This window comes from Platichthys flesus, chromosome 22 (assembly GCF_949316205.1).
Source record: "Platichthys flesus chromosome 22, fPlaFle2.1, whole genome shotgun sequence".
NCBI lineage: Eukaryota > Metazoa > Chordata > Actinopteri > Pleuronectiformes > Pleuronectidae > Platichthys > Platichthys flesus.
The window spans coordinates 405723-432500 of record NC_084966.1 but is presented as its reverse complement, the minus strand read 5'-3'; the positions used below and the strand labels follow the sequence as shown (position 1 = coordinate 432500).

The following is a 26778-nucleotide window of genomic DNA, read 5'->3' as shown; positions in this document are numbered from 1 at the left end:
TGTGTGTGTCTGTGTGTGTGTCATCATGGTTCTGATCGGAGCTGCGATCAAATCCGTCCTCAGGTTTCTGAACAAGACTCGAGGTGAGTGGGATGATGTTTGTTCCGGGCGAGCGAGCATCACTTGTACTTGTAGAGAGAGAGTGTTAATGTTATCATGTAGTTCTCATGACATCACATAACCCTGCCATCTGATTGGCTGACAGGACTCATCTTTGTCAAATTTTGGCTTACGATGTTTTAGGCAGTAGGTAACCATAGCAACCGTCTGTTAGCTTCCTCGAGGAGATGTGGAACCACCTCAAAGACCTCAGGCCTTAAGGAACCTTCTCAAGGAACCTTTCCTCTCCGGTGCCAAACAAGGAACCAGCTGAAGGTCTCCATGTACCTAACAAAGAATCCCCTCAAGCACTGGGACCTCCTCACTGAAGCCTGGGGCCTTCCCAAGGAGAAGAAGTCCTTTTCAAAGACCCAAGTGAGGTTCTCAACATAGAGACATGGAACCAGCTGAAGCTCCAGAGACCTGGATAAGCCCTTCCACACCTGGTGGTCTCCACAGGGAGTGTCTTCAACTGTCCTTGGTACCTTTTCCAAGACCCTGGATCTTTCTCTGGGACTATTTATGTCTGGTACTTCTCATGACAGCCCCAGGACTCTGAGAACCCACTTGGCTCTCCTGCAGGAGCTTCTGTGGCTTCTCAAGAACCCTGGGACTATTTGAGGAGCTTGGGATTCCTCTGTAGACAAAGTTCAGCGGGATCTTTTGGGTTCTGTGACCTTGAAGTCGTGACCGAAGCGTCTCGTCTGAGGCTCGTTTGTGACCCTTCAGGTTTCATTGGAGCTTCAGAAGGTTCTGTGGGTCCAACAGAGCTCACTCAGCTTCACTGGAGACCTGATTGATCGTAGGTGTGAATGGTTGTTGGTCACTGTATGTCGGCCCCTGTGATTCGACGGCTCTCCAGGTTAAACTCCTCCCCACACCCAATGTCAACTCCTCAAAATGTCCATCACAGGATCAGGCTGAAAATCTCTAATTCTAAAGTTCAGTTCACAAGAAGAATCAAAGTGATGTCGAAGGAGGAGACACGGTGTGACAGGTCAGGACAGGGGCCGGCAGGAAGGGAAGGAAACAAGGCAGCTGTGGGTTTCAAAATAAAACAGGTCGCAAGGCAACATGCAGGATAAAATGGTGACAATAGTGGTGCTGCTCCTTCAAAATAAAAGCCCCTGGAACTGTGTGGGTCTGAGGTCACCTTGAGGAAGAGTGCTGCACCACTAATCATCACTGTGTGTGTGTGTGTGTGTGTTTGTGTGTGTGTGTGTGTGTCTCTGCAGCAGGGGACAGGGACAGTAAGTGGTCGGTTCACTACACTACCCAGAAGCCTCAGCAGGGTCTGGTCTTCATCCCGGGGAAGAGACGCTCGGGCAGCGTGGACGATCTGCGAGGTGAGAGGTCAAAGGTCGACTGCTTCCTGTGAGAGTGTGTTTTCAATTCATCATTTCAATATTAAAATTGATTATGGAAATAAAAGTAATTATTAGAAATTAATTCATTACTGACTAGATGTTTAATCGACTGATCGCATTGTTCAATACTGAGGAAGAGCCAGCTGCAACACACAGCCACACACACACACACACACACACACACACACACACACACCCTCTGCTGCAGACTGCATCACAGCCGCTGCAGTGTCACATGCCACCTCCTCCACAAGCTGCTCCTCTGCTCTGACATCATTTCATTCTGGATTCATTAATTGATTGATGATTGAGAGTCAGCATCTTTATCTTAAACCTGATTCATAGATTTTAGGTTTTTATGTCCTCACTGTGATACTTTACATGTACTGATGATTGATTGATAAACTCTTACTGATTATTGATCATATGATGATCTTTCCCATCTGTTATCTTTAATGTATGTCTGTGTGTGTCTGTGTGTGTGTGTGTGTGTGTGTAGTGTGGAACAGGCTGACTCAGCAAGGCTACAGTGGACACGCCAGCTCACACCGCCGCCAGCAGAGCCCCGCCTCCCCTCTGTCCTCTGCTGGCCTGGACCAATCAGAGGGCAGCAGGCGCCGAGGATGGAAGGACAAAAGCAGGAAGATGGTTAGTGACACACACACACACACACAGACAGACACACACACACCAACAAATGCACACAAATCTGCTATTCACTCATGAATATGAATGATTATTCAAATTAATATTCATATTATTCATATGAATATTAAAATGGTCATATTATTATAATCAGGCAACCTGCTGGTCAAACAGGGATGATGATTTATTCTAACATTTATTTTCTGTGTCACATGATTCACTTTGATTCATCTTCTGTTCCTCATTTTTATCTCCTCCTATCTTCACCTCCTCTCCTCTCTCTTCTTTCGTCTCTCCTCTCATCACCTCCTTTCCTCTCTCCTATCTTCACCTCCTCTCTCCTCTCTTCACCTCCTCTCCTCTCTCCTCTCTCCTCCCTCCTCTCTTCCTCTCTCCTCTCTCCTCTCTCCTCTCTCCTCTCTCCTCTCTCCTCTCTCCTCACCTCCTCTCTCCTCTCTCCTCTCTTCACCTCCTCTCCTCTCTCCTCTCTTCCTCTCTCCTCTCTCCTCTCTCCTCTCTCCTCACCTCCTCTCTCCTCACCTCCTCTCTCCTCTCTCCTCAGAGATCCAGAATCTTGGACTTCCTCTCTCAGTCTTGTTTTTCAGTTTGTTTCAGGTTTTCAGTTTGGAGGAGAAAGGTAAACTCGGGTCAAACTAGACTAGTTTAGTTTAGACTAGTTTAGTTTAGACTAGTTTAGTTTAGCCTGAACTAGAGTTTTCTCCTCCTCCCCCCTGAACACAGGTCAGTAGATTCCACTAAGTTAAACTCTACCATCGGCTCCTTTGAGGTTAAACCAGACTTTACCAGGTTCAGTTCACCCCGGGTCCAACTAGACTCTGGTTTAATGAGATGCTAATTGAACAGAACCAGAAACCAGCCGGGTTACATTAACCTCGTTAAACATGACACCCGACGTCGTTAGCTATCTACGTGACTCGTGACTGGTTGAACTGTCGTGAATGTTAAAGCTCGTTGTTTTGTCTTCAGTCGTCGACGTCATCAGAAGAAGACGAGAGGTTGATCCTGAACAACACTCGACCTCTGACCCCGCTGGTCCTGAACCCCGTCACCTCTCGCTGGGACGTCCTCCCCCCCGACAACGAGCCAACGGCCTATTTCGAGATGGAAGCGACATCTCGGCTTCCGACTCCGGAGGAGAGGATGAGGCGGCAGGCGGACGCCATCCCTGCTGATATCGTGGCCATTAATATAACAGGTAGAGGAGGGAGGTCCAGACTCGAGCCCTGGCTCCTCCTCCCAAAGCTGAGATGGTAACGTTCTTCTTCTTCTTCTCTCCGTCTGCAGGGGAGAGTTTTGATCGACAGGCCAGTTTTCGAAGAACCGTGTCCAGCTGCGACTCGTTGACCCACCGACCCCGAAGCCTGAGCCGCCGCAAGACTGTGACAGGGATACCTGATGATGTCAGCAGCACGCTGGGTACAAGCTCCACCCTCTCACTCCTGCATCACATCTGCTGTCAATCACTCCATCAATGAGTCTGAGTTCCTCCTTCTGTCTCCAGACTCGTCTTTGGCGTCCTGTGATCTCCCTGGTCAGTTCTCTCCCTCTGCGTCCTCCTGTGGCTCCGCCCACGAGCAGGAGGTGGAGACGGAGGACATCAGTAAGGATTCAGCAGTGCGAAGGATCCGGGCCCCGAGAGGAGCCGGGATGTCCAGCCTCATGGCCTCCCTCACCTCCTCCCCTTCACCAGGGCCTCTCCCCAGTCTGTCAACCAACTCCTCTCTGAGCTCTGAGGCCAGCTGTCACAGCGCCTCCTGCAGGACGCTCAGCGCCTCCTCGTCCTGCTGCCAGGTCAGTTTAGCAGAAATTATTTGCACATCTAAAAACATTGAAGACAAAACTCTGATTAAGTTTCTTTCTGCAGTCTCAGGATGTACAGGGTTTCCCCAGCGACCAGCAGCCTCTTCTGCCCTTTGACCCCCCCGCCAGAATCGTCCCACTGTCCACCTCCTCCCCCGTCTCCTCCTCTCTTCCCAGCACTCCCAGCCATCCCCTGGCACCAGAGTGGTCGTACCCCATCGCCGAGCCGCTGAACGAGACTCCTCGTGTCTCTCCTTCCTCCTCCCACTACCTCTCCTCCTCCTCCATTACAAACTCAGAGTTCAGCTACCAGGCTCTGGGCGAGCAGGGCGACCCACAATCCTCCTGTGATGGGGGTTCGTACAGGGGGAACAGATGGAGCTACCAGCCGCTCTCCCCCAGCTCCAGTGTCCTCAGTGGTCCCACCGGGGACGAGTGGGGCGACGTCAGCCAGGAGACGAGAAGTGTTTCTGGGGAAGGTTGGAGCTGTGACCCCCTCCTCTCCTCTGGTCGCTCGTCTCCGGCGTGTTCGGAGAGAACAACGTCCTCCCCCCCGTTGAACAGTGAGAGAAGAAGATCCAGCACCTCCTCCTCCAACTCTCGCTCCAGCATCCACAGCATCTCCCTCCGCAAGTCCAAGCTCCCGCCTCCCCCGCCATTACGTGATGACTCCCTGCGGCGCCCCCGGCCGTGTCGTAGTAAGTCCTCCCGCTCCTTGTCCAGTCCTCGCCAGCAGTGCAGTCCCCAGAGCCTGGAAGACGGCTCCCAGGGGACGCCCACCTCGTCCCCTGGGAGCTTCTACGACCCCTGGGTTCCCCGGACTCACACCAGAAGACGTCAGAGCGGTCTGAGCTGCGGGGCGGTCACGACCTTTGAACCCTTAAACCTCCAGACAGCGACCTCTGCCGACTCCCCTCCCCCAAGCCCCCCCGCCGCCCACGTCCTCGCCCCCGGGTCTCCAGGCTCGGAGGAGGAGGAGGGGCTTAGATTTACTCTCAACCCTCAAACAGTTCCTCGTGGTCTGCAGCGCCTCGCGTCGCCCTCTAGTGGATACTCCAGCCAGTCGAACACCCCCATACCTGGCACACCTGTGTCCTCCCCCCTCTCCCCCTCCTCCCCTATCACAGCAAGTCCTGGAGCCTTTTCCCTCCCCCCGACCTCCCCCTCCTCCTCCTTCCCGCTGTCGCTGACCAGGAAGGAAGGAAAGCCAAAACCTCCCGTTCCGGAGAGGAAGTCGTCGCTCATTTCCTCGCTCTCCTCGTCCTTTTCTTCCACTTCCTCCCTCTCTTCCTACACTTCCTCTGATTCATCTACCAGACATCTTCTCCTACCTCCTCCCCCTCCCCCTCCTCCTCTCCCAGATTCCTTCTCTCTTTCACCTTCTCTCGCCTTCTCCCCCATTCGTCATTCTCCTTCTCTCTATCACTCCCTACCTGCTCCTCCACCTCCACCTTCATCTCTTCCTCCCCCTCCCCCTCCTCCTCCTCCCCCTCCTCCTCCTCTTCCTCTTTCCTCCCGTCCTCCCCCCCCGCCCTACTCCTACGTTGTGCGGCAGACGCCTCATCAAGCTCTTCCGTTCACGTCATCGTCACCAAACTTCTCTCTTCCTAAATCTTGTCCCCCACCTCCCCCACCTCCCCCACCTCCCCCTCCTCCTCTTCCCCCAGCCCCTGTGACCCCCCTCCTCCCAACATCACCTCTCAGGTCTCAGAACCGTCGTGTCAACGTGGCCACACCCACTTGTCCCCTGGTCACCGCCCAGGCTCTGCAGGGGGTCAAGCTTCGCTCCATCAGGACCCAGGGAGCCTTGCTCAGTAGCACTGTGCTAGCCGATGCACACAGGTCTCATGCTAACCAACCAAGCAAAGAACCTCCACTAGACAGGTCTGTTCTATCCAATGTGAACTTGGCTAACACTGGTGTGAAGCTAGCGGAGGACAGATCACAAACCACTGGTTATGACCTCAGAGGTAGTGAAGACAAAACAACTGAAGACGTTACAGCTCATGCTAATCCTGGTGGCCTGGCGTATGCTGATGTTGAGCTAGCTGGGAATGCACCACAAAATGCTGTCTATTACCTTGCTAGCAATGACACTAAAACACCCAGAGCATCAATGGCTAAAGCTAGCACTCCTAGCCAAGCTAACACTCAAACAGATCACGATAACTGCAACCAAACCAAAACTGAGACGCTTTCACTCGACAACTCAGAGTTCACTCGTCTTCACAGCCTACAAGGTTTTGTTTGTAGCACAGCCGCCAATCAGAGACTCGCTGGACCTCAGGTGACCACTGCTCAAGATGTCCTGACCAATGAGAGGAGGGATTCAGACCTGTACACTACGCTAACTAACAATCAAGTCCCCAGTCCTGATATGCCCTGGGTCAACATGTCTCAGGGTACCAACAAAAAAACCTTCGACTTCATTACCCAACGTCCAACAGATGCTAAGCTAACTGAGCCTGGAGAGAAACAAGGAAACATTAAAGATTCTTCTTCACGTTCTCCGTCACGAACAAATCAAAAGTCTCACAGAGGAAACAGAACAATAACGTCAGAGAGAGAAGACGTCGTCCGGAACGATTCAGACGTGTTGAACCACGGAGCAGCTGATGGAGATTCCTCAGAACTTTGTGATTTACAACAGATCAAAAATGATGTTTTAACGATACGAAGCCCACAGGAGCTCCGGTCCCCGGAGAAGCCGTCGCTGCCTAAGAAGCCCGACCTTTGCATTCTCATGGCATCTCCTGAAGCCCAACGAGGACCAGGTGGACAAATCACCTCGTCCTATCCTGGGCTCAATAAAAAAGAGCAGCAGCTTCCTATTGGTGCATCTTCACCAAAACACTTTATATACCCAACAGCTGTCGGAACACGTGCAATAAACGCAGCTACTGGTGACATCATTGCAGCTGACCGCCCCCCTCCGAGGCAGAAACCACCGGCTCTTCACGAGAAGCCAGATGTTTCATCGACCTCTTCCAGAACAAAACCACTTTCAGCATCTCAGAAGAAGAAGGAGGCGTCTGAAGGAGCATCCGAGGCTTGTGGCACTCTGGATGTCACTGGTGTGTCATGGACCCAGAGCTCCAGCCCCACAGGAATTATGGACACCAGTGGCTCTAGATTCACGTTCAATGGGAGCGTGGGTACTCTGGAGGACTGTGGTACCTCAGGAGCGTGGAGAATCATGGAGTCATCAGGACCTCTGACCCAGACCGGAGCAGCAGACCCTGGTCGTGCTCGGATCACGAGGACGACACTTGATGAGGACGAGAAAACCGTTCACAAGAGGATGATGAGGTCGTTGCTGGCTGAAGATGAAGAGGAGGATCACAAGATGGAGGAGAGAGTGATGAAGACAACGATGATGATGGCGTCCTCCACGAAGAACAAATTAAGGAAGAAGAGGAGAAGGAGGACGGGGGGGCAACTGCTTATGATGTCATCAACTAGGGAGCCGTCCCTCTCATCGTCTTCATCCTCATCATCATCTTCATCCTCATCTGGTGATGAAGATGTGATGAGAGAAGGAAAAATGCAAACAAGGGAGGAAGTGTCCGGTGCTCTGATTGGTCAGAGCAGGTACTCCCTCACTAGCGCTCTGTCCTGTGACAGCCTGCAGGGGGAGCTGTGGCTTCCAGACCTCCTGATACAGGAACCAGAGTTGAGGAAGGAGGACGGACAACCTCAGGACGGTGAGATCACTTCCTTTTATCTAAATTCAATATTAAAACCCAATCAACAGAGAAGTTAAAGTTTAAATGAACGTCCATCTTTGTTTTTGTGTGCAGCTGATTTGTTCGAGAGTGTTTCAGCAGATCAGATGTTCGTCTCTGGTCGACCACGAACCACCGAGGATCTGTTCACCTTCATCCACAGGTAGGAAAACCCTCTGTCCACCACACATCCTACAACGTGTCCACCATGTTCTCACCCATCTGCCTGATTCTCCCTCTGCCGCTGTGGAGCAGTGCATTATGGGAAGGCACAGCATGAAGGCCTGGGGTTTGGCTGCAGGTAAAGATGTGACTGGTCCCTGAAGGTGTAGTTGATGGAGTGAAGGTGTGACCACGGCAGAGTTCAGTAATTAGCTCCCAGTTGTCTTCATTAGCTTATTGTACAACTAGAACCTGTTGGTTTGTCCCACAGAGAGAAATCCTCTCGTTTCCTGAACTCCTCTGTTCTTCTAGTTTCCTCTCGTGATGTTCTGTGTTGGTAGAGTTGAAGGTTCCATCCAGTGTTCCCTTCGCTCTTCATCTCTGTGACCACCACGGTCCTGGATTCACAGAGAGGAGCAGCTTCTTGTTGAAGGTCAAAGTAAAACACGTGTTCTTCTGTTTGTCTCAGGTCAAAGAGGAAGATGTTTGGGAGAAGAGATTCAGAGGACGACACACATTACACCTCCTCCTCTTCCTCCTCCTCCTCCTCCTCCTCCCCCCCGGTGACCCCCACTGACCCCTCCCCCCAACTTGCAACATCTAGAGGTCAAAGGTCGAGGAGAAGCGAGAGCTTCAAGGCGCTCTTACTGAGGAAAGGGAGTCGTTTGGATTCATCTTCGAGAATCTCTGCTGTCGAGCGGCTTCGCAGAGTGTCTTCTCCTGCCGCTGCTTCTGACCACCAGGGGGCGCCGGCACAGCCACGAGCAGCACGCCAGCCCAGCAGTAAACCCACAAACTCGTCACACGCCTCAGACACACATGACGCTGACATGGCGTCTCTCACGTCTCCGTGCACGAACTTGTCTGTGACGTTTTGTTTGAGACACAATCCCCTCCTCTTCACCTCCTCCTCTTCCTCTTCCTTCCTCTCCTCCTCACGACCTCGCTCCCTCACCCCTCCCTGCTCCAGCAGCCGACGCTTCGCCGCTCGCTGCCGCCTCTTCGCCGCCCCCATGACCGCCATATCAGAGGGGGGGAGCGAGGAGGAGGCTGAGGACGATGAGGTTTTCGAAGTGGAACTAGTCAGAGATGAAGACTTCCTGAAACCTTTTTAGATGAAGATTTGACAGGAAGTGAATGTTGATGAGGAAACTGTCCCGACAGGTCCAGGTTCTCTTCAGGTCCCAGAGTCCACGTGGCCAGGACCTGAACCGGATCTTCATCACACAGTCGTCACGTCACAGAGCTGCAGCCGCTCAGTGGATCTTCTCCACGTGTCTTCTCATGTCCTGATCTGGAGGAAACTGATCTGTTGCATCCAGATCAAGAAGCTGATTCATGAAATCCACAAAAGATTCCTCCAGATCAAATCCTGATGAATGTGAAACGATAATAATCATGTAGAGTCAGACTGTATGAGAATAATGACGTAGAAATGATTTTGCACTAAAATTATCTTTAAACTTTAAACCCTCTAGTTAATATTTGAACATAACTATAAAAACTTATTACGTTTGTATTCTAATCTTTTTAAAATCGAATGTAACTCATCATCTGAGACTGAAGTTAAGCAGAGTTATGGAAAGAGAGAAAATAAAGAAAATAAGAAAGATGAGGAATCAGATTACCTGCATGATAATCTGGTTTATGTATAATTATATTATTTATATCACTCAGCCTGACTGACACTCTAATGAATAAAGGATCCAGTTGTAAATACAGCTGTTCTTCTTCACTCTCTTGAAGTAGTGTGTGTGTATGTGTGGGGGGGGGGGGGGTTAAATGATTGAGGTTGAGGATCATTATCATCATCTGTGTGGAACGTTCAGATTTATTCTATTAACTTTAGAGATGAAATCCCAGAGATGATAAAGAGAAAATGAGAATAAAGAGGGAAACATTTCAATGTAAATAAAAAAAACTGTAAGAAACGAGGCAGAAATAACAATAAAGGTCAATTTCCAGTTACTTGTTTTGTTTATTCACCATTAAAACTTTTATACTAATAAAACAGTTTGAACTCTTTTATTTTGAAGGTCTGGTGCTCTTCAAACTCCAGTCCTGGCCACTGGGCGGCGCTGTGGTCCTGGTGCTCTCGGCTGGTTTCCGCTCTCTTGTGTTGGTTGCTGGTGGTTTGATGTGTGAGCCGGATCATCGGGTTCCTGAAGCCGCTTCGGGCCCTGACGAGGTTTCAGAGGGATTTTCCAGAGGTTGTGATGAGGTTCAGCAGCTGTTCCGCACATTTCATGGTTCTTTAGGAGATATGAAGATATTTCGGGGAAGTTCCAGCGGAGGTTTGACAGTTTTCACGTTGTTATGGAGGTTCTGACGGATTCAGATGGCAAATGTTCTTCTGCTTCGAGACGTTCCAGAGATCCAGATGTTCTCCAGGAGGTTCTGTGGTTTCAGATGTTTGAGACATTTTGGGAACGTATCTGGAAGCTCAGGGGGTGTGATGGACTCACATCACAGTGGTTCTCTCGAATGGTTTTAAAGCTTCAAGGCTTTCTTCATGAGCTTTCTGAGGTGTTTATAGAATGTGTTGAGAGGAGCAGATTTCAAACTGAGGTTCTTAGGACTTTCTGAAGGTTCTTGTGAGTTTCTCAGGGTTCTTGTGCTTGAGGTGTCAACTAGAAGGTGGTTGTGGTTCTTGGTCTTTTAAGAGGATGTAGAAGTCCTTTCAAAAGTTCTGTGAATTCATGAGGACATTTGAAGAACCATGAACATCTTAGTGAGTTCTTTGGATGTTCCTGAGGTTCTTGACCATTCTCCTTGGTTCCACGAGGAAGTTCTGCCAGCCGAGGAGAGGAGTAGAGTGTCATTAATGCAGGAACATTAAAGTCTTGTTGGTGACTGAGACGTGCAGAGAACAAGTGAGTGTGTGTTGGTGCGAGCGCCGGCAGCTGTGTGTGTGTGTGTTGTGTGTGTGTGTGTGTGTGTCAGGAGTCAGATGAAGCAGTCGCACAAACATCTGTATTGTCAGGGCGCCGCAGCAGAGCGAGTCCCGGAGGAACCACACAATCTGTGATGGTTGTTATTGGGATTTTTATGCTTTGCCTCCAAACTGGGGAAGAAAGACACGAGGGATTTTATTTCTGTCAGCGCGGCCGAGGCCTGGAACCAGGACACGTGTGGCCGCCGGGCGCAGAGGGCGAGCGGCTGCCAGGACGACGACAAACATTTCATTTAATAATCAATAGATTTCATGGTTCACTTCACTTGATGAACCATTCCAGATGTGACGCCCTCGTCTCTATTCATTAAATATTCAATATATTCAATATTATTTTCCATCTCAACATCAACACTTCAGATTTTACACTCGATCAATTCATTGAGAAATAATCACCAAAGTGTCTCCACGCTTCAGTTCAGATTCAAATGATTCAGTTCTTGATTTATTCTGAAGTTTCTGGATTTATTAAATAATGAGAGACTATTCAGGGGATTATGTTAAAAATGTCAATGTGGTGTAACCATAAAAGAATAATTAACCCTATCACACCACATCCTGTAGTTTGACAGCATCTTACGTCTGTGTCCATGAATATTAAATCAAATGACCGGAACATGAATATTATCTTTGATTTGAGAGCAGTCAACTTCCTCGGGGGGGGTAACCACCACTCGCGGAGCCGTTTAGCTAATTTGTGTAAGAAAAGCATGTGACAGGAAGTGAGGTCACATAGAAGAACCCATGATGATCCCAACTGCTGCGTGTTGTGTTAGTAACTCTTAGAATAAATAAAGATCTGATGTTTGAGGCTTTGACCCAGGAAAACATTCCTCATTCATCATGAGTCAAACCTTCAAACCTGGTTCTGACATGTGTCCCTGATGAGGATCCTAATCAAACTCAGATACCAGGAGTTCATGATGGTGATCCAACATGTAACAGGAATTAAGTGTTTCTGTTCCATCCCTGATCTCCATGAGGAATCTGCAGGGTTCTGTCCCAGTGACACTCTGACAGGAACAGGAGCAAACTGGAAACATTACAGAACTCTGTTTCCTCTGTGCTTACAAATCAATGTTCACTTCATCTGTTCACTGTCACGCTTGATTCCCAGTCCCACTCTCCTCTGACTGAAGCATCAGGTGGAGTCACTGGTGTCACTGGTGTCACTGGTGAGGGTTGGGCGGAGTAAACACAATTTTTCATAAAGAAATCAAATGTGGGACAAACTCTATCTTGTACTGAAATAACATAGTTTTAATAGTTTGAGCTCAAATAAAAGCAAAAGGATCTTCAGCTTGTTTCCTGTTCTCTACTGCAAAACACACAGAGCTTCATTTGTACAAGAGGATCCACAGTCTCTGATCCTGTTCTGGATCATGTTGGAGAATAGAATCAAAGCTGATTGAAGCTTGAGGCTTTGACTCCAGGTTTCAGGAGGATCAGAGAAGGTGAACCAGGCACAGCTGAGAGGAGCTGGTCAATCAACACTCCTGAGTCAAGAGACAGAAGGAGATCTGCTGCAGGAGGAGCAACAGGAGGAGGAGAGACACAGGAGTGACCCTCAGGAAGAAGCAGACACCAGCAGAAGCTCCAGGTCCTTTGAGGTAGAGTTGTGACTAGATGTCTGTGATGAAGAAGCTGAAAAGCCCCTGGTAGCTCTCTTGCTGCTGGGAGACCCTGTGGTGTGGTCTGTGGAACACAGGGTTCTTCAGGTTCCACAGGTTCCACAGAAGTCTTCACCAGATGCTTTAGGAGTGAAGAGGAGCTCTCCTGGTTCTCCACAGACAAACGGCCTGGAAGACGTGACAGAGGTTCCTGGACATGTTTTTTATATCTGACACAAGTTCAGACCGGTTTTCAATCCTTGAATCAATAATGAAATATCAAACAGTTTACAGATGACCAGGGTCAGAAGAAGTTCTCCAGGGTCAAACTGGGTGACGGGGCTGGGGTAAGATCAGGTTCTCTGAGAGTTCCTCCTCCTGGAGGTAGAACATCTGAGAGGGCCGACCATGGTAAAAGGGTTGAAGTTTCTCAAGGACGATCAAGAGGTTGTTGGAGAGGTTCCAAAGTGGGCGTGTGCTAAATGTTAGAGAGCCGTGGAACAAGTCGGGATCTGGAGTTAATGGACGTGACAAACTGAAGTGACCTGCATGAAGAAACAGCCTCCGCTCTGAGATCCAGGACCTCCTGCACTCAGGTCTGGAGAGAAGCAGGTTTCAAAAACATCCACGTGTCTGTGTATATATATTCATATTTATATTTATATATATAAATATACATATACACGTGGATGTAATACAAACACACATGAGCAGACAAACACAGTCCTGATGATTCATGATTCCTGCTAAATCACGATTCTTACAAACTAATGTGAAATGTGTTGGCATATTCACACACACACACACACACACACACACACACACACACACACTGGGAAGCTGAGTGATTTGATATCTGATGGAGCAGATGAACAAATAAGGGTGGAACTCTGAGAACAGAAACTCTTTCACATCGTGTGTGTGTGTGTGTGTGTGTGTGTGTGTGTGTGTCTGAACTTTTGGCTTCTGGCTCGTTTCCAGTCATTACTCTGATAGTCCGTCAGTGTGTAGTGTTGTCGTACAGTGTGTGTCTCTGGACCTTCTGTGTGCTGAGTGAGTGTGTTTGTGTTGCACTGGGTTGTCTCATCATGTTGGAGTCGTGACCCGTGTTGAAGACTTCCTGTTTTATGGAGGCAGAACTCAGGAAGTGTTCGGTGCGTTGTTGGATCAAACCTCAGGGAACATGTCAAACTTTTTAAACCCTCAAATCCAAAAGCCATGCTGGGGGGGGGGGGGGGAGGGGGGCAGGCAGAGCTGGTTTTGTTAAACCTGTTGCGACGCCCCTGCTCGAACACTGAGAGTTTTGTGATCAATGAGTTTTTAAAGTTTGTTTGTTTGTTTGTGGGAAAAAGTTTTAACGTTAAACTGATCAACATGTCCAGCTGCTGCAGTTCACTGTCCGTCCACTAGAGAGAGCGCTGCACTGCGCAACAGCTGCTGCAACATCTGGCAAAGTTCACCAACATCTGCACGCACGCGCCTCCCTCCTGTATTTCCGTGTGAGGATGAGGCTACTCCTGCAGAGGAGGAGCAGGAGCGCGCATCTCGCACGGAGCTGAGCAGGAGAAACACACTCGGTCCTGCAGCTCCTGCTTCACTGGAAGTCTTCCCGTCGGTCCGCAGATCAGGGTCCTCAGCGGGTCCATGTGTGGAGCCGGAGGAAGGAGCGGCTGAGGAGGAGGAGGAGGAGGAGAAGGAGGAGGAGGATGAAGGCTCCAACGCTCCGTGCGCTGCTCAGACCCGACACCGTGTAAGATGCCACCGGGCCCCCGAGCTCGGCACGCGGCTCGGACCCAGAGTAACCCGGGATAACTTTACACAGCTACACAACTACACAACAAGTACACAACAGTGAGGAGTCCCTGCCTGGGACGAGCCGGAGGGAGAAGCCGGGATCAGCGCGTCCTGAGCGGCCAGAGGAGCGCACAGAGCCGCGGAGAGAAGAGCGCAGGTACAGGATCTGATCCCAGTTCTATCACCTCTAGTTCTATGTCTTCACTGGCTTTCGATCAAGAAAAGTTTTCATCTTCTTTAGAACTCTGAATTAATTTCTATCTCTATTTCTCTATCTCTCTACCTATCTATCATCCATCTCTCTCTCTCTCCATCTCTCTATCTATTTACTCCATTGATGTGTATTTAACTTGTAGAAAAAGTGTAAATAACACATTTAAATTGGAAATGTTCTAATTTATCTATTAACCTTTGTTTATAGTTTACTCAGTTTATGAGGCGTTAAATCTCTCGTACAACATACTTCCATAAATGTGCCACGCCCCCTCACATGCCCCCGACATGTGTCGCTACATTTGTGAAGAACAGTCAGCAATCGTGTGCTACAGCTAACGTTGCTATCTGTATGCTAATGTTAATGTCGAAGAATATTTTTATGCTTTACAACTTTTGTTACGTGTGGTCATCAGTTTGTTTTCTGATTTCTCGCGTTACTCCACCTAGTGGTCAGGTGGGGGATGACAGGTTGTTGTGATGAAGGTCGTGGGAAGTGATGAAGAGCTCCGGCTCATCCACGTGATGCTTCCTGTTGTGTTCAGGTGTGTTTGTGTTTCTTCAGGTCGTCGGCCATGTTGCTCCCACGGCCCCAGGTCCTGTCGGCGCTCCTCGTCCTGCTGCTGGCTGCCGGGCGCTGCACCGCGGGCGCTCTGCTCAGAGGCTCCAGCACCAGGGCGGAGGGGCGTGTGGAGGGCCGCAGCATGGTGGAGCTGGTGGGCCGGCCCCCAAGGGCCCGGACGGAGACCAGGACCGAGACCAGGACGGAGACCAGGGCCAAGACCATGACCGAGACCGAGACCAGGACGGAGGCGACGGTGGCACTCGATGGGAAAGAGAGAGTGAACAGGTCACAACATGGAATAGGTCAGTGATAATAATAATAATAAGGATAATAATAATAATAAGGATAATAATAATAATAAGGATAATAACCCTACAGCCGTACGTTCTGATTGGATCTGCAGTGAGCAGGCAGATGATGTCACGTGGTTACTCTTTGACACAAGGAGTTTATCAGTATCTAACAAACGTAGAAAACGAAATGAGATCTGGTTGAACTTCCTCTGATGCTCGTTAATATGAAACCAGTGAGTCACTAACGAGGTGCAGCTGATTGATCAGAGACTTCACTGATCTAACACAAATATCTGAGTTCACTAAGTTCAATGAGGAGTTTCGATGAACTTCTGAGAGTCGAATCAACATGTTTTCACAGAAACTCTCTGAAACTCATTTTTAATATTTTGTGGTTGTTGAACATGAAACCACAGGTTGTCACGGTGATGTTCGACTTTGATGCGTCACAGCAGGTCCTGAATCGTTTCCATGACAACCGAAGTTAAACAAGTTCACGTCTCCTCGGTTACACAACGTTTGTGTTGATGATGTGAATCAATATTAGTTTAAACTTGAACAAGGAGTGAATTTGTTTTGATGAATAAACACTGAATTTATACAATAAATAAACACACTGTCACCACAATCAGATAAAACTCACAAACAGTGAGTCTATAGAAAGAAAACACAAACACACTCAGATCAGCTTCATAATCCATGTCTGAGGGATCATAAAAACAACAGTGAGTTTATATAATAAAGAAGAAACTGAATTTTATAGGTATGATGTTAAATAAACAGACGTTCAGTTACAGACTCGTCGCTTTGAAACTCTGAGACTCTGAGACTCTGAGACTCTGAGACTCTGAGACCCTGAGACTCTGAGACTCTGAGACCGTGAAACCCTGAGACTCTGAGACTCTGAGACTCTGAGACTCTGAGACCGTGAAACCCTGAGACTCTGAGACTCTGAGACTCTGAGACGCTGAGACTCTGAGACTCTGAGACTCTGAGACCGTGAAACCCTGAGACTTTGAGACTCTGAGACGCTGAGACGCTAAGACTCTGAGACTCTGAGACTCTGAGACTCTGAGACTCTGAAACTCTGAGACTCTGAGACGCTAAGACTCTGAGACTCTGAGACCGTGAAACCCTGAGACTCTGAGACTCTGAGACTCTGAGACGCTGAGACTCTGAGACTCTGAGACTCTGAGACCGTGAAACCCTGAGACTCTGAGACTCTGAGACGCTGAGACGCTGAGACGCTAAGACTCTGAGACTCTGAGACTCTGAGACTCTGAGACTCTGAAACTCTGAGACTCTGAGACGCTAAGACTCTGAGACTCTGAGACGCTGAGACTCTGAGACTCTGAGACTCTGAGACTCTGAGACTCTGAGACGCTGAGACTCTGAGACTCTGAGACTCTGAGACTCTGAGACGCTGAGACGCTGAGACGCTGAGACTCTGAGACTCTGAGACGCTGAGACGCTGAGACGCTGAGACTCTGAGACTCTGAGACTCTGAGACTCTGAGACGCTGAGACGCTGAGACGCTGAGACTCTGAGACTCTGAGACGCTGAGACTCTGAGACTGTGAAACCCTGAGACTCTGAGACTCTGAGACTGTGAAACCCTGAGACTCTGAGACTCTGTTTTCAAAGATCTTCTCTCGTCTGGATCATTGAGTCGAGCTCCAGTTTAGCTCTTCATCCCGTTTACACTCCGTCAGCGTCGTCAGCTGATGACCAGCGGTTGCTGCTGCTTGAGCGTCTTGTTCACGTGAGCGTGTGGACACAGCTGTCCATGTTTTTACCTCAGTCTCTGGCTCAGCAGGAGACATGCGTGTTTTAAACGTGTGCAGAGACCGTGTCGTTCCTGCAGCTTCAGCTGGAACATGAGGAAAACATTTATTTAAGAAGAGACGTAACATGTGGTCAGTGAGAGTCAGGACAGGGAGCACATTGAAGCTGTGTGATTACTCATGAAATGATCAGTTCATTGCAGCAGAAACAAAGCTCTTTTGTTTCCAGTGTCTGAGGAGATGAAGATGTTTTACTGTTTGTTCTTCAAACCTCTGACTTCTGTTCAGGACTTTTCATCTAAGAGAAGAACTTCATCTTCTTGTAAGCACACTTTGGTTTGGAGTTTTATTCTATAGTTGTTAATTGATTGAAAGACGTTGTGTCACGAGACGTGAGCTCTGTCCGTGGTGCTGAACCTGGGACCGGGGGAGCTGTCCGAGGTCCTGGTCATCATCGGTCACTGACAGCCAGGATTTCCACGACTCACAACTTTTCTTTGTTGTCAAGACTTTTCATTATTTAAATCAAATTAAAATAGCAATTCACAAACTACTTTAGTTTAATTCACATCACGATGGAGGAAAAAGATTAAAAATTGAATGTCAGGAGCTTCGGACTGGAGGCGGAGGGGTGGACGATGTGATTGGTCGATCAGAGTGTAGGTTACAGCTGATTGGTTTCACTTCATCAGTCGTCTCGATACTGTCGCTGAACTCTGAGCTGCTCGTCATTCTTGCCTCATGATTTCTAGAAATATCCTCCGGGATTTGATCAGACACGGAAGTTAGAAAGTGTCTGCTCTGACAGAGTTCACAGATTTGACCTCTCGGTGGTTCCTCCTCGACCTCGATCTGCTGAGATTTAAAACAACATCTCTGAGCAGTCTTTAGAATCATGGACGCCTCTGATGGTTCCCTCAGCCTTGAACCCGTTCTCCTTCAGGGATCCGGCTCTGACAGATCAGCCGTCTCCTCTGACAGGTCCCTGCTCTGCCTCAGGAGTCGTCAATCCACTGAACCCACATCAAGGAGCCGTGGGTTCAGCGGAGAGCTCCTGACTGACTGGCTCTCTCCTGAAAGGACACACTATGATATATGATATATTAATGTGAAATATGGAGTCCCCCAGGGCTCTGCTCTCGGCCCTCTGTCGTTTTCTATTTAGATTTCACCTTTTGGCCTGATACTCGGCTCTGTGCCGAACGATGACTCCTCCCACGTTATGAATGGAAAGGTCTGTTTGTATGTCGAGCGACTCGACCCTGAAGCTTCGGGCTGATTGTTGTGACTCAGGTGAAACCACCTCACCTGTCGCAGGAAGCGGGAGGAGTCTCCGGGAGCTGACCTGGATCTGGGCTCATGAGACATGTTTGACCTTTCGTGCGGTGGGATGAAGAAGAGCAGCTGCAGCGTGGGACAGTGCAGGTTCTGTGCCTGTGTTCACAACAATGACACTGTTGTGGAGACGTTTCATTGAGCAACATGTTTCCTGACTTTCACTATCTGCTTCCTGTGTCACAAGTTGGTGCCTCGGGAGCTTTGACATTATTTCATTCTTCATCTGATGTTTTCTCTGTGTGCTGCTGGAGAGAATGAGCAGCTGCTGGTGGATGTGAACCACGGAGACGCTTCAGGCTCACATCTGGCTTCTGTAAATGCTAAATGCTCTGTATTCACAAAGATATAAATCTACACTCTTTATAGTACAGTTTGCCCTTCACCCATTCACACACACAAACAGACAGAGCATCTGTGAGCAGCACCTGTTCTATGAGGGGCGATTCAGGTTTCGGTGTCTTGCCCAAGGACACTACAGCAATAAACTGATCTCACTCACGTTCATTCATTCAATTTAGTTGAAAAACGATTCTGCGACCTTGTGTCACGGTAAAGGACGAAGAATCACATCACAACTACAAGCAACCAACAAAACAACAAAACAACAAAACAACAAGCCAATAAACCAACAAACCAATAAGCCAACCTGCTGCTCCACTAGAACCACACCCTGTTGAGCTTTTATTCTTTTACCAACATCCCTCATTTGAGTGTATAATTACAAACAGACGTAAATGACTCAATATCCTGTTAAAAGTTCATATCAAACATCACTTATTACACTAATCTTCCTCTGACTTCCTGCGTCATCTGACTATTTGGGTCCAATCCCGATGTCGTGGTCACGTCTGGGGTTAAAGTTGAATCGTTCTGTTGCTTCTGCGTCTGATCAGAGTTTGTTTTCATTTCAGAGAATCATCCTCGAGATCCACGGCACAAGGAGAAGTTCATCAAACACCTGACAGGTACGAACCAATCAGGACCAGAGGAGGGAGAAGCTCCAGACTTTATCAGGAAGGGGGGGGGGGGGGGTCTTAAAGAGACTGCAGCAGAGAGCAGGTGTTTGAGACAGAGGCTGAAGAGAGGAGCTGCAGTGATGGACAGCCTGAGGACACTGAACATCGATAAAGTTAAAACACCTGAATGTGAACATGTCTCCTTTAATGTTTTTCACTTTGACAACATGAGGTAAACTGACGTTCAACATTAAACTCATAAAATGTAATGTTCATAATTAACAGATACTTATGAAGTGTGTTGTGTGTCTGTGTGTGTGCAGGTCCTCTCTACTTCAATCCAAAGTGCAAGAAACATTTCAACAGACTGTACCACAACACCAGGGACTGCACCGTACCCCTCTGTGAGTGCACACACACATACACACACACACACACACACACACACACACACACACACACCTCATGTTGCTGGAGGAGTGTGTTTGAGATCATAAACAGGATAAGACTTGTTTAAAAACACACACACACACACACACACACTGAGCTACATGCATGATTTAAGATCATAAGAACTGCTGTTGTTCTGACATGATAAAAGTGTGTGTGTGTGTGTGTGTGTGTGTGTGTGTGTGTGTGTGTTGTGGCCTGTCCATGCAGGCTCTTCTGCTCAGCGTCACATGATCAGAGCTCTCTGTCTCAGTTGGACCTGAGCTCTTCCCACCGGGACATTTTGTGGTCGTTTTATTTTAAGAGCGTGACGGAAAAACAAATTTTGAAAACCACAACTTCAATGAAAGATATAAACAAATTCACATAACACAAATTCTCCAGAGACGCAGACGTCTGGCTCCAGTGAAGAAGCCGAGCTGGACCTGCACCTCGTGACGCTGCTACAGGAAACATCTGAATGTGTGTTTTTTATCTGCTGCAGTTTATAGAAGATGTGCTCGTCTGCTGACTCAACTGGCCAACAGCCCCCGCTGCACCGAGAGGTAGACACACGGTGAGAAAACAAAACAACACGCTACACACACTATACACTTATATAAACACAAATTACACATTCTACAAATTCATCTACACACCTGGAACGTTTCAGAGAACGTCAGCAGGACCTAAACATTTTTCTTTCAGGGGATTTTTGATTTAAGATTTTTTTTCTGCGTCTACGTTCCATCACATCTCAGAGAACATGACCCAGAGTTCCTCGACATCTTCATCCAGCTCCCTGAGAGCGGCGGGCAGCGCGGGACAAAGACACGACTGTTCAGGTGAAATTTATGACCGACGGCAAAGAGAGATTTTATCTGGACGTCAAGAGCAGTGGAGTTAAATCAGAGTTTACCAAAAGATGATCGGACTGACGAAAAAACAGAGACTGAAGAACCAGGGGAACCTCAGAGAGTGCACAGAGGAGAGAACCAGTAGAACCTGAGGAACCACATGGTTTGCAACACGTGTGGAACCTGAAGAACCTGCAGAAGCTGCCGAGTTTAAGCTTCTACAACCAGTGGAACCAGTAGAACCTCGATCAGTGGATCTTGAAGATCCTTTAGTTTGGGAACATGAACCTGTAGAACCTGACAAATTGTCTGATGCTTGTCTGGAGAACATGTGGAGACTGTAAACCACACCAACAATGTGAGCATCAACAGAACCAACAGAACCAACGGCTCCTGATTTATCTCTGACAGCAGCAAACACGACGTCTGTACCCGGAACATGTGCAGACGCCACGTTAGCGTCTGAACCGCCGCAGGCTCCGCCTCTTAAAGGGACAGTTTGTTAATTTTTCATTGTTAGCTCAGTGTGTTTGAACAAGCTGCAGCTCTTTGATTTGTAAAGTTGTGAACAAGCTGCAGCTCTTTGATTTGTAAAGTTGTGAACAAGCTGCAGCTCTTTGATTTGTAAAGGTGTGAACAAGCTGCTGCGCTTTGATTTGTAAAGGTGTGAACAAGCTGCTGCGCTTTGATTTGTAAAGTTCTGAACAAGCTGCTGCTCTTTGATTTGTAAAGTTGTGAACAAGCTGCAGCTCTTTGATTTGTAAAGTTCTGAACAAGCTGCTGCTCTTTGATTTGTAAAGTTGTGAACAAGCTGCTGCTCTTTGATTTGTAAAGTTGTGAACAAGCTGCTGCTCTTTGATTTGTAAAGTTGTGAACAAGCTGCAGCTCTTTGATTTGTAAAGGTGTGAACAAGCTGCTGCTCTTTGATTTGTAAAGTTGTGAACAAGCTGCTGCTCTTTGATTTGTAAAGTTGTGAACAAGCTGCTGCTCTTTGATTTGTAAAGTTGTGAACAAGCTGCAGCTCTTTGATTTGTAAAGGTGTGAACAAGCTGCTGCTCTTTGATTTGTAAAGGTGTGAACAAGCTGCTGCTCTTTGTCTTGTAAAGTTGTGAACAAGCTGCAGCTCTTTGATTTGTAAAGTTGTGTTTCCTCTGTCTCACTTACAGCCTCTGGACAGGCCGTGTTGCCGTGGCGACGAGAGGGGTGGATCATCGTAGCGTTTCCCAATGAGCAGCTGATGTTCCCTGGCCAATAGAAAGTCTGTGAGCTCATCACCTGCAGTTTCTTCTTCTCTTCTTCTTTGCTCTGCTTCTCTCGTCCTCAATCGTTCATCTCACTCGACGCTCTGAGTCCGACGTGTTTCAGAACGAAACCTGTCAACTCAACGTTTAATGTGAGAAGAAGAAACAGTTAGAAGTCCTGAGGGGGAGGAGCCTCAGGTTTAATGTGATGTTAGCGATGATGACTCATCACGTCCTGATAGTTCCGTTATATTTTTCGTCTGGTCCATGTCCTACCTGTTAACATGGAGGACGCCGGGTTTAGACCATGTACTGCAGTCAGCCACCAGGGGGGGATGGAGCTTTAATTTCAACCATCTTTATTTACTAATCAGAGACATGTAGTGTGCATGTTGTGGATCCACATGTGTGTAGATAGTAGTCACATGTGATTCATGCTTTATAATAACATATTATGACATAACTGCCATCTCCTTTTTTTTGTTAAACGGACACAGATGAGAAGAGGAAGTGAGTGAGCAGGTCAGAGGTCAGATTTCAGTGTGGACAGATGTTCACAGCAGGTGTGGATCAGGTCGAGCTGGTTACAGATGTGTTTAGAGTGCAGGTGTGAACAGAGTCTGTTGTGTCTCTGTGTTTGGTCTCCTCCTCCTGAGGCTCTGCAGCTGCTCCAGATCCACTGTGTTCTCCAGATGTTGATCAGTGGACAGAGGCTCTTTACAGATGTTTACAGATGTTTACAGATCAGCTCAGTTAAGAGTCAGACGATGATTCTCTTCAGCTTCATTCCATTCCCTCTTCTCTTTGCTCTGCTCTCTGATCTCTGATCTCTTCTCGCTTCTACTCGACTCGACTACACTCTCTCTCCGGTGGACGTCAGCCACACTCACCTCGGCTCTGCTGGTTTCTACCGGACTCTACTGGTCCCAACAGGGAACTGATCTCAAGCCTCTCCAGCTCGGACTGAGCCAAACATGGATCTGTATTTCTCTGACGTGAACGCTGGTCTGGAGGAGGATCTACTGGTTTCTATTGGAGTGTAAACTGGGTTCGGCTGCTGCTCTGACATCAGGAAACAAAGCTGAAGAAACGTAACGTGGACGAGCGTCTCAGTTTTACTTAAATAACATTTGACTTTGGACAAATGCTCCGACTGGAGCAGAGCTCTGCCTCTGTCGTCCTGTGGAGGAAACACCAGAGATGCTGAATGTATTTCATGTTGCATAGCAATAATAATAATAATAATAATAATAATAATAATAAAGTTGCAGTGTATTTATACAGTTGAAGCTGCCGTCACGTGTGCAGAGCAGAGCCTCCTGCAGATCTGTGTGCAATATGTACATATGAAGAGGAATAAAGTCACACGTGTGATATATATTTTGATTTCGTCTTCTCTTTAATATGTTGAACACGTTTATCATAAAGAGACGTGGAGTTTGAGACAGAGGCTGAAGAGAGGAGCTGCAGCACCGAGGACAGGGATGGTGGACAACAGAATATGTCTCATCCTCCTGACTGGACACATTTCACTCTGCTGTCACCTGAATCATTCACAATAACAGTTTGACTGGCGGGCGCCTGATTGGTCCTGGCGCTGGTCAGGCCTATGAAGAGTCAGAAGCTGCTGCAGGTTCGACTCTGACAGGCTCAGCCACATAGCTGCTCTGTTGACTTTGGCTGCTGCTGCACAGTTTCATGTTGAAAGTGAATATTTCCTCTGTGAAGAAACAAACTGATCGACCTTTAAAGCTGCAGCTCCTGACTTCTACAGCTGCAGAGACACATGCTAGAGACGCAGCTAGGTAGCTTAGCTTCGGCTGTCAGAGACTCCAAATGTATGGTTATGACATTTAAACAGCATGAACAGTAAATTTGTTTGAACATAATTTTAGCTTTAGTTTGAATATCTGTATAATTGTCGATTAGATCACATCCGCTCACGTCATGAACTTGTATTAAATAAATAATACAGCTAAACACAAAAGACTCTTTACTGAATGCTAACTTTAGCTCACTAACTTGTAGCTGAACAATAACTAGTGTTAGTAATGTGTGCTATCATTAAGGTAGTTTAGCTGTTAGCCAGTGTTAGCATTAATGAATGAATATTAATGCAGATGTTAACAATATGATACACATAGTGAAGTAACCAGGAGTTGTTGCTTGTTAGCTCTCAGCTCCAGCACCGTGCTCTTCGGCCTCATCACTCTCAGCGTATTGTGTCTCATTGTGTGCAGCTTGTGGTTATTGTGATCACGTGTCAGTGAGAGTTCATGACGTTGAGGAACTGAGGAACATGAGGACTCTGCTGTGGTTTGAATGAAGTCAGTGAGGAGCAGGAGGTGACTCACACCTGAGGCAGCCGATGACTCATCTGACATGACACCTGAGTCCAGTGGGCTTCTGAACCTCCTCCACAGGCTCTTCAGATAAACACATTCTTCTACGTGTTTCTGTTACACACACACATACACACACACACACTGCAGTCCCACATACCTGGGCGTGGCTGTGTGATTGATGGCACGACCCGGACTGGAGACGTGAGGCTGTGGTTTCCTGTGAGCCACGCTCGTTAACAGTCTTTCACTAATTGGCTCAGATACCATGTGACAGCATCGCTCGTGTCCTGATTTGCTCCCTGACGACCTGGAGAGGAGGATGAAGACTGAAGCTCTGGAGGATGAGGAGGGACATGCCCACTGGAAACCACTTCCTGGTTGTGTATCACAGTCAACATGGTACTGTGCAGAACGGACCACCACGACTATCGCTCTGAAAATCTCATCTGCTTCATCCTGATTATCATCAGCCACAAACTACAAACAGAACAAGTTGTGACGTTTTTAAAAACAAATGTTCCCTTGACCAATCAGCTGAGTCCAGTGTCCTGAACCACGCTGACGCACAACCTCTGTGCACGGCCTCTGTTGGGCGGGAAACTAAAGACCCCCCCCCGGGTGCAAACAACTTCTTCAATTTGTTCCTTTCCCTGCGAGTGAAATTCATCAAAAAGATAAGTTAAATCTATAAATAAATATTAATATAAAAAACGTCATAATTGACAGCGGAGACTGACTCCTGATTGGTTTAGAGCTTGTATGGGGAACAGACGCCGACTGACAATGATGTCAGTGCTTTGTACGTCTTTATAAACAGTTAAGATTCATGTTATAAAACATGAGGAGAAAATAACTTGAACTCAACTCAGAGGAGGTCCTGAGGCCTGAAGTGGTTTGTGATGACTGGAGGGCCACACACACACACACACACACACATACACACACACACACACACATACACACACACACACACACACACACACAGAGCAAACACATTAACAGACAAATGGCTGCAGCAGGATTGATGTTTATCCAGCAGGCTATTTAAAGAGAGGGGATTATTGCCAGGAGTGATTGAAGGAAAGATAAAGACATGAGAGAAGGAGGAGAAAATGGAAAGAGAGACAGAAACAGGGGAAGAGATGAATGGAGAGATAAAGATTAATGGGAGGAGAAAAAAAAGACATGTGACAACTTAATATACGATCACTTGATAACATTATGGTTTTATTTATCTCCTGTTCTTCTCCTCCAATGTGTTGTCTCTTGTTTTCAAACCTGTAATCATGAGTTTGACGTGTTTATCAGAACATCACACAGAAGAAGCTGGACTGTTTATAGAGTTATAGATGAGAGGTTCTTGTTTGGAGCCGAGCTGTAGACACACAACGAAGGTTTGCAGTAAAAAGCTGCAGCAGATAAGGGCGAGTTAATAAGAGACAGTCAGTTCCTGGTGGTGCGAGCATCATAAATACCAGCGAGAGAGAGAGAGAGAGCGAGTCTGGTCAACTTCATCCTGTCTCAGGAGGATCATGAACTGAACTCACACTGGTCACGTTCAGAGACGTTCAGACACCAGTGAAAGAAGCCGGATGAAACGTGAAGAAGATGTTTCTGGAGGCGAAACGTTCCAGACTGGTTCCTCCTGAGACCAATGGGATTTTCACACTGGTTGTGTCTGGCGTCATCACACACAACACACACGAGGCTGTCACTGCACACAACAGGGTGACTCTGCTACACACCATCCAACAGCCACTGGGCTCTAGGGACACTGTGTTGATACAGGGACCTCAGCCTGTGTGAAGACCATGCAAAGCAGAGATATCCCATAATACTTTGTGCACAGGACCAGAGCCTCTCTTCCAGACTGCAGCTGTTCTCAGACCAGTGTTCTACAGGTGGAACCATTTGCAGTGGAATTTGTGACCTCTGCCTCCATAACTTCCCTCGTACTGATTTCAGTAAATGAGACATTTTGTGTTCATGTTCATATTCCTCATCACAGCTCTACCGTTCAGAATCCTCAGCTCGCTGTGCGTGGCTCTGTGAGGGGGCGTGGCCGACTGACGAGGTTCATTCATTCACAGAAACACAATGAAACATCATGTTTGCTTTAAATTACTTTAATGAGTGTCTAAAGTGTCTTTGATCCCAAACGACTCTCACATGGATTCACCTGGTGTGACCCCCCCCCCCCCCTCATCATTCTTTATTTACAGCCAAACATCGTTTTAATCTGATTTAATCTGTTCTCACGTTCCTTCATCGTATTCTCATTTTATCTTGTGGTTTTATTTATTCTTTATCACTTTATCAAAAAACTGAAGCTTCTTTATCCACTCAGACATAATTTAATACTTTTAAATGTTATGCTCATTTTGTGAGTAATTTAGCACATTCCTGATTTACAGTGAATTAAACCATACGATCAGCAGCCTCCTTGATGTTAACCAGTGATTCACCACATGTTAAACTCTGCTTTCTGGTGACCTCCACTGGTGGAACTGGTCTTCTGCTCACACACAGTTTCCACTGGGACTCAGCAGGAGGATTCCTCGTTCTCCTCATGCTGTGAAGGG

General features: G+C 47.6%; 2 protein-coding genes across 2 annotated transcripts in view; both read left to right on the top strand.

Annotated features, from left to right (window-relative positions):
* Positions 1-9818, top strand: part of nhsl1a (NHS-like 1a) — a 12895-nt gene extending 3077 nt beyond the window's left edge. The window contains exons 2-11 of the mRNA XM_062381108.1: positions 1335-1445; positions 1966-2114; positions 3099-3327; positions 3417-3548; positions 3634-3923; positions 3997-5409; positions 5488-5548; positions 5600-7636; positions 7733-7820; positions 8289-9818. Coding sequence (XP_062237092.1) covers positions 1335-1445; positions 1966-2114; positions 3099-3327; positions 3417-3548; positions 3634-3923; positions 3997-5409; positions 5488-5548; positions 5600-7636; positions 7733-7820; positions 8289-8934 — 5156 coding nt within the window. The 3' untranslated portion in view covers positions 8935-9818. The remainder of the gene's footprint in view (positions 1-1334; positions 1446-1965; positions 2115-3098; positions 3328-3416; positions 3549-3633; positions 3924-3996; positions 5410-5487; positions 5549-5599; positions 7637-7732; positions 7821-8288) is intronic.
* Positions 9819-13736: 3918 nt separating this feature from the next.
* Positions 13737-23237, top strand: alkal2b (ALK and LTK ligand 2b). Its single transcript, XM_062380357.1, has 6 exons — positions 13737-14333; positions 14955-15256; positions 19280-19333; positions 19648-19728; positions 20259-20330; positions 21777-23237. Exons 2-5 carry the CDS (start codon positions 14965-14967, stop codon positions 20321-20323), a joined length of 492 nt encoding a protein of 163 aa, XP_062236341.1. The 5' UTR covers positions 13737-14333; positions 14955-14964; the 3' UTR covers positions 20324-20330; positions 21777-23237.
* The last annotated feature ends 3541 nt before the right edge of the window (positions 23238-26778 follow it).

What these genes read in the sequence shown, in the direction of transcription:
- alkal2b (XM_062380357.1), top strand. Translation starts at nt 14,965, where the DNA reads ATGTTGCTCCCACGGCCCCAGGTCCTGTCGGCGCTCCTCGTCCTGCTG. An exon ending in CAGGTCACAACATGGAATAG is followed by an intron (nt 15,257 to 19,279) that starts GTCAGTGATAAT and finishes TTTTCATTTCAG; the next exon opens with AGAATCATCCTCGAGATCCA. An exon ending in GTTCATCAAACACCTGACAG is followed by an intron (nt 19,334 to 19,647) that starts GTACGAACCAAT and finishes GTGTGTGTGCAG; the next exon opens with GTCCTCTCTACTTCAATCCA.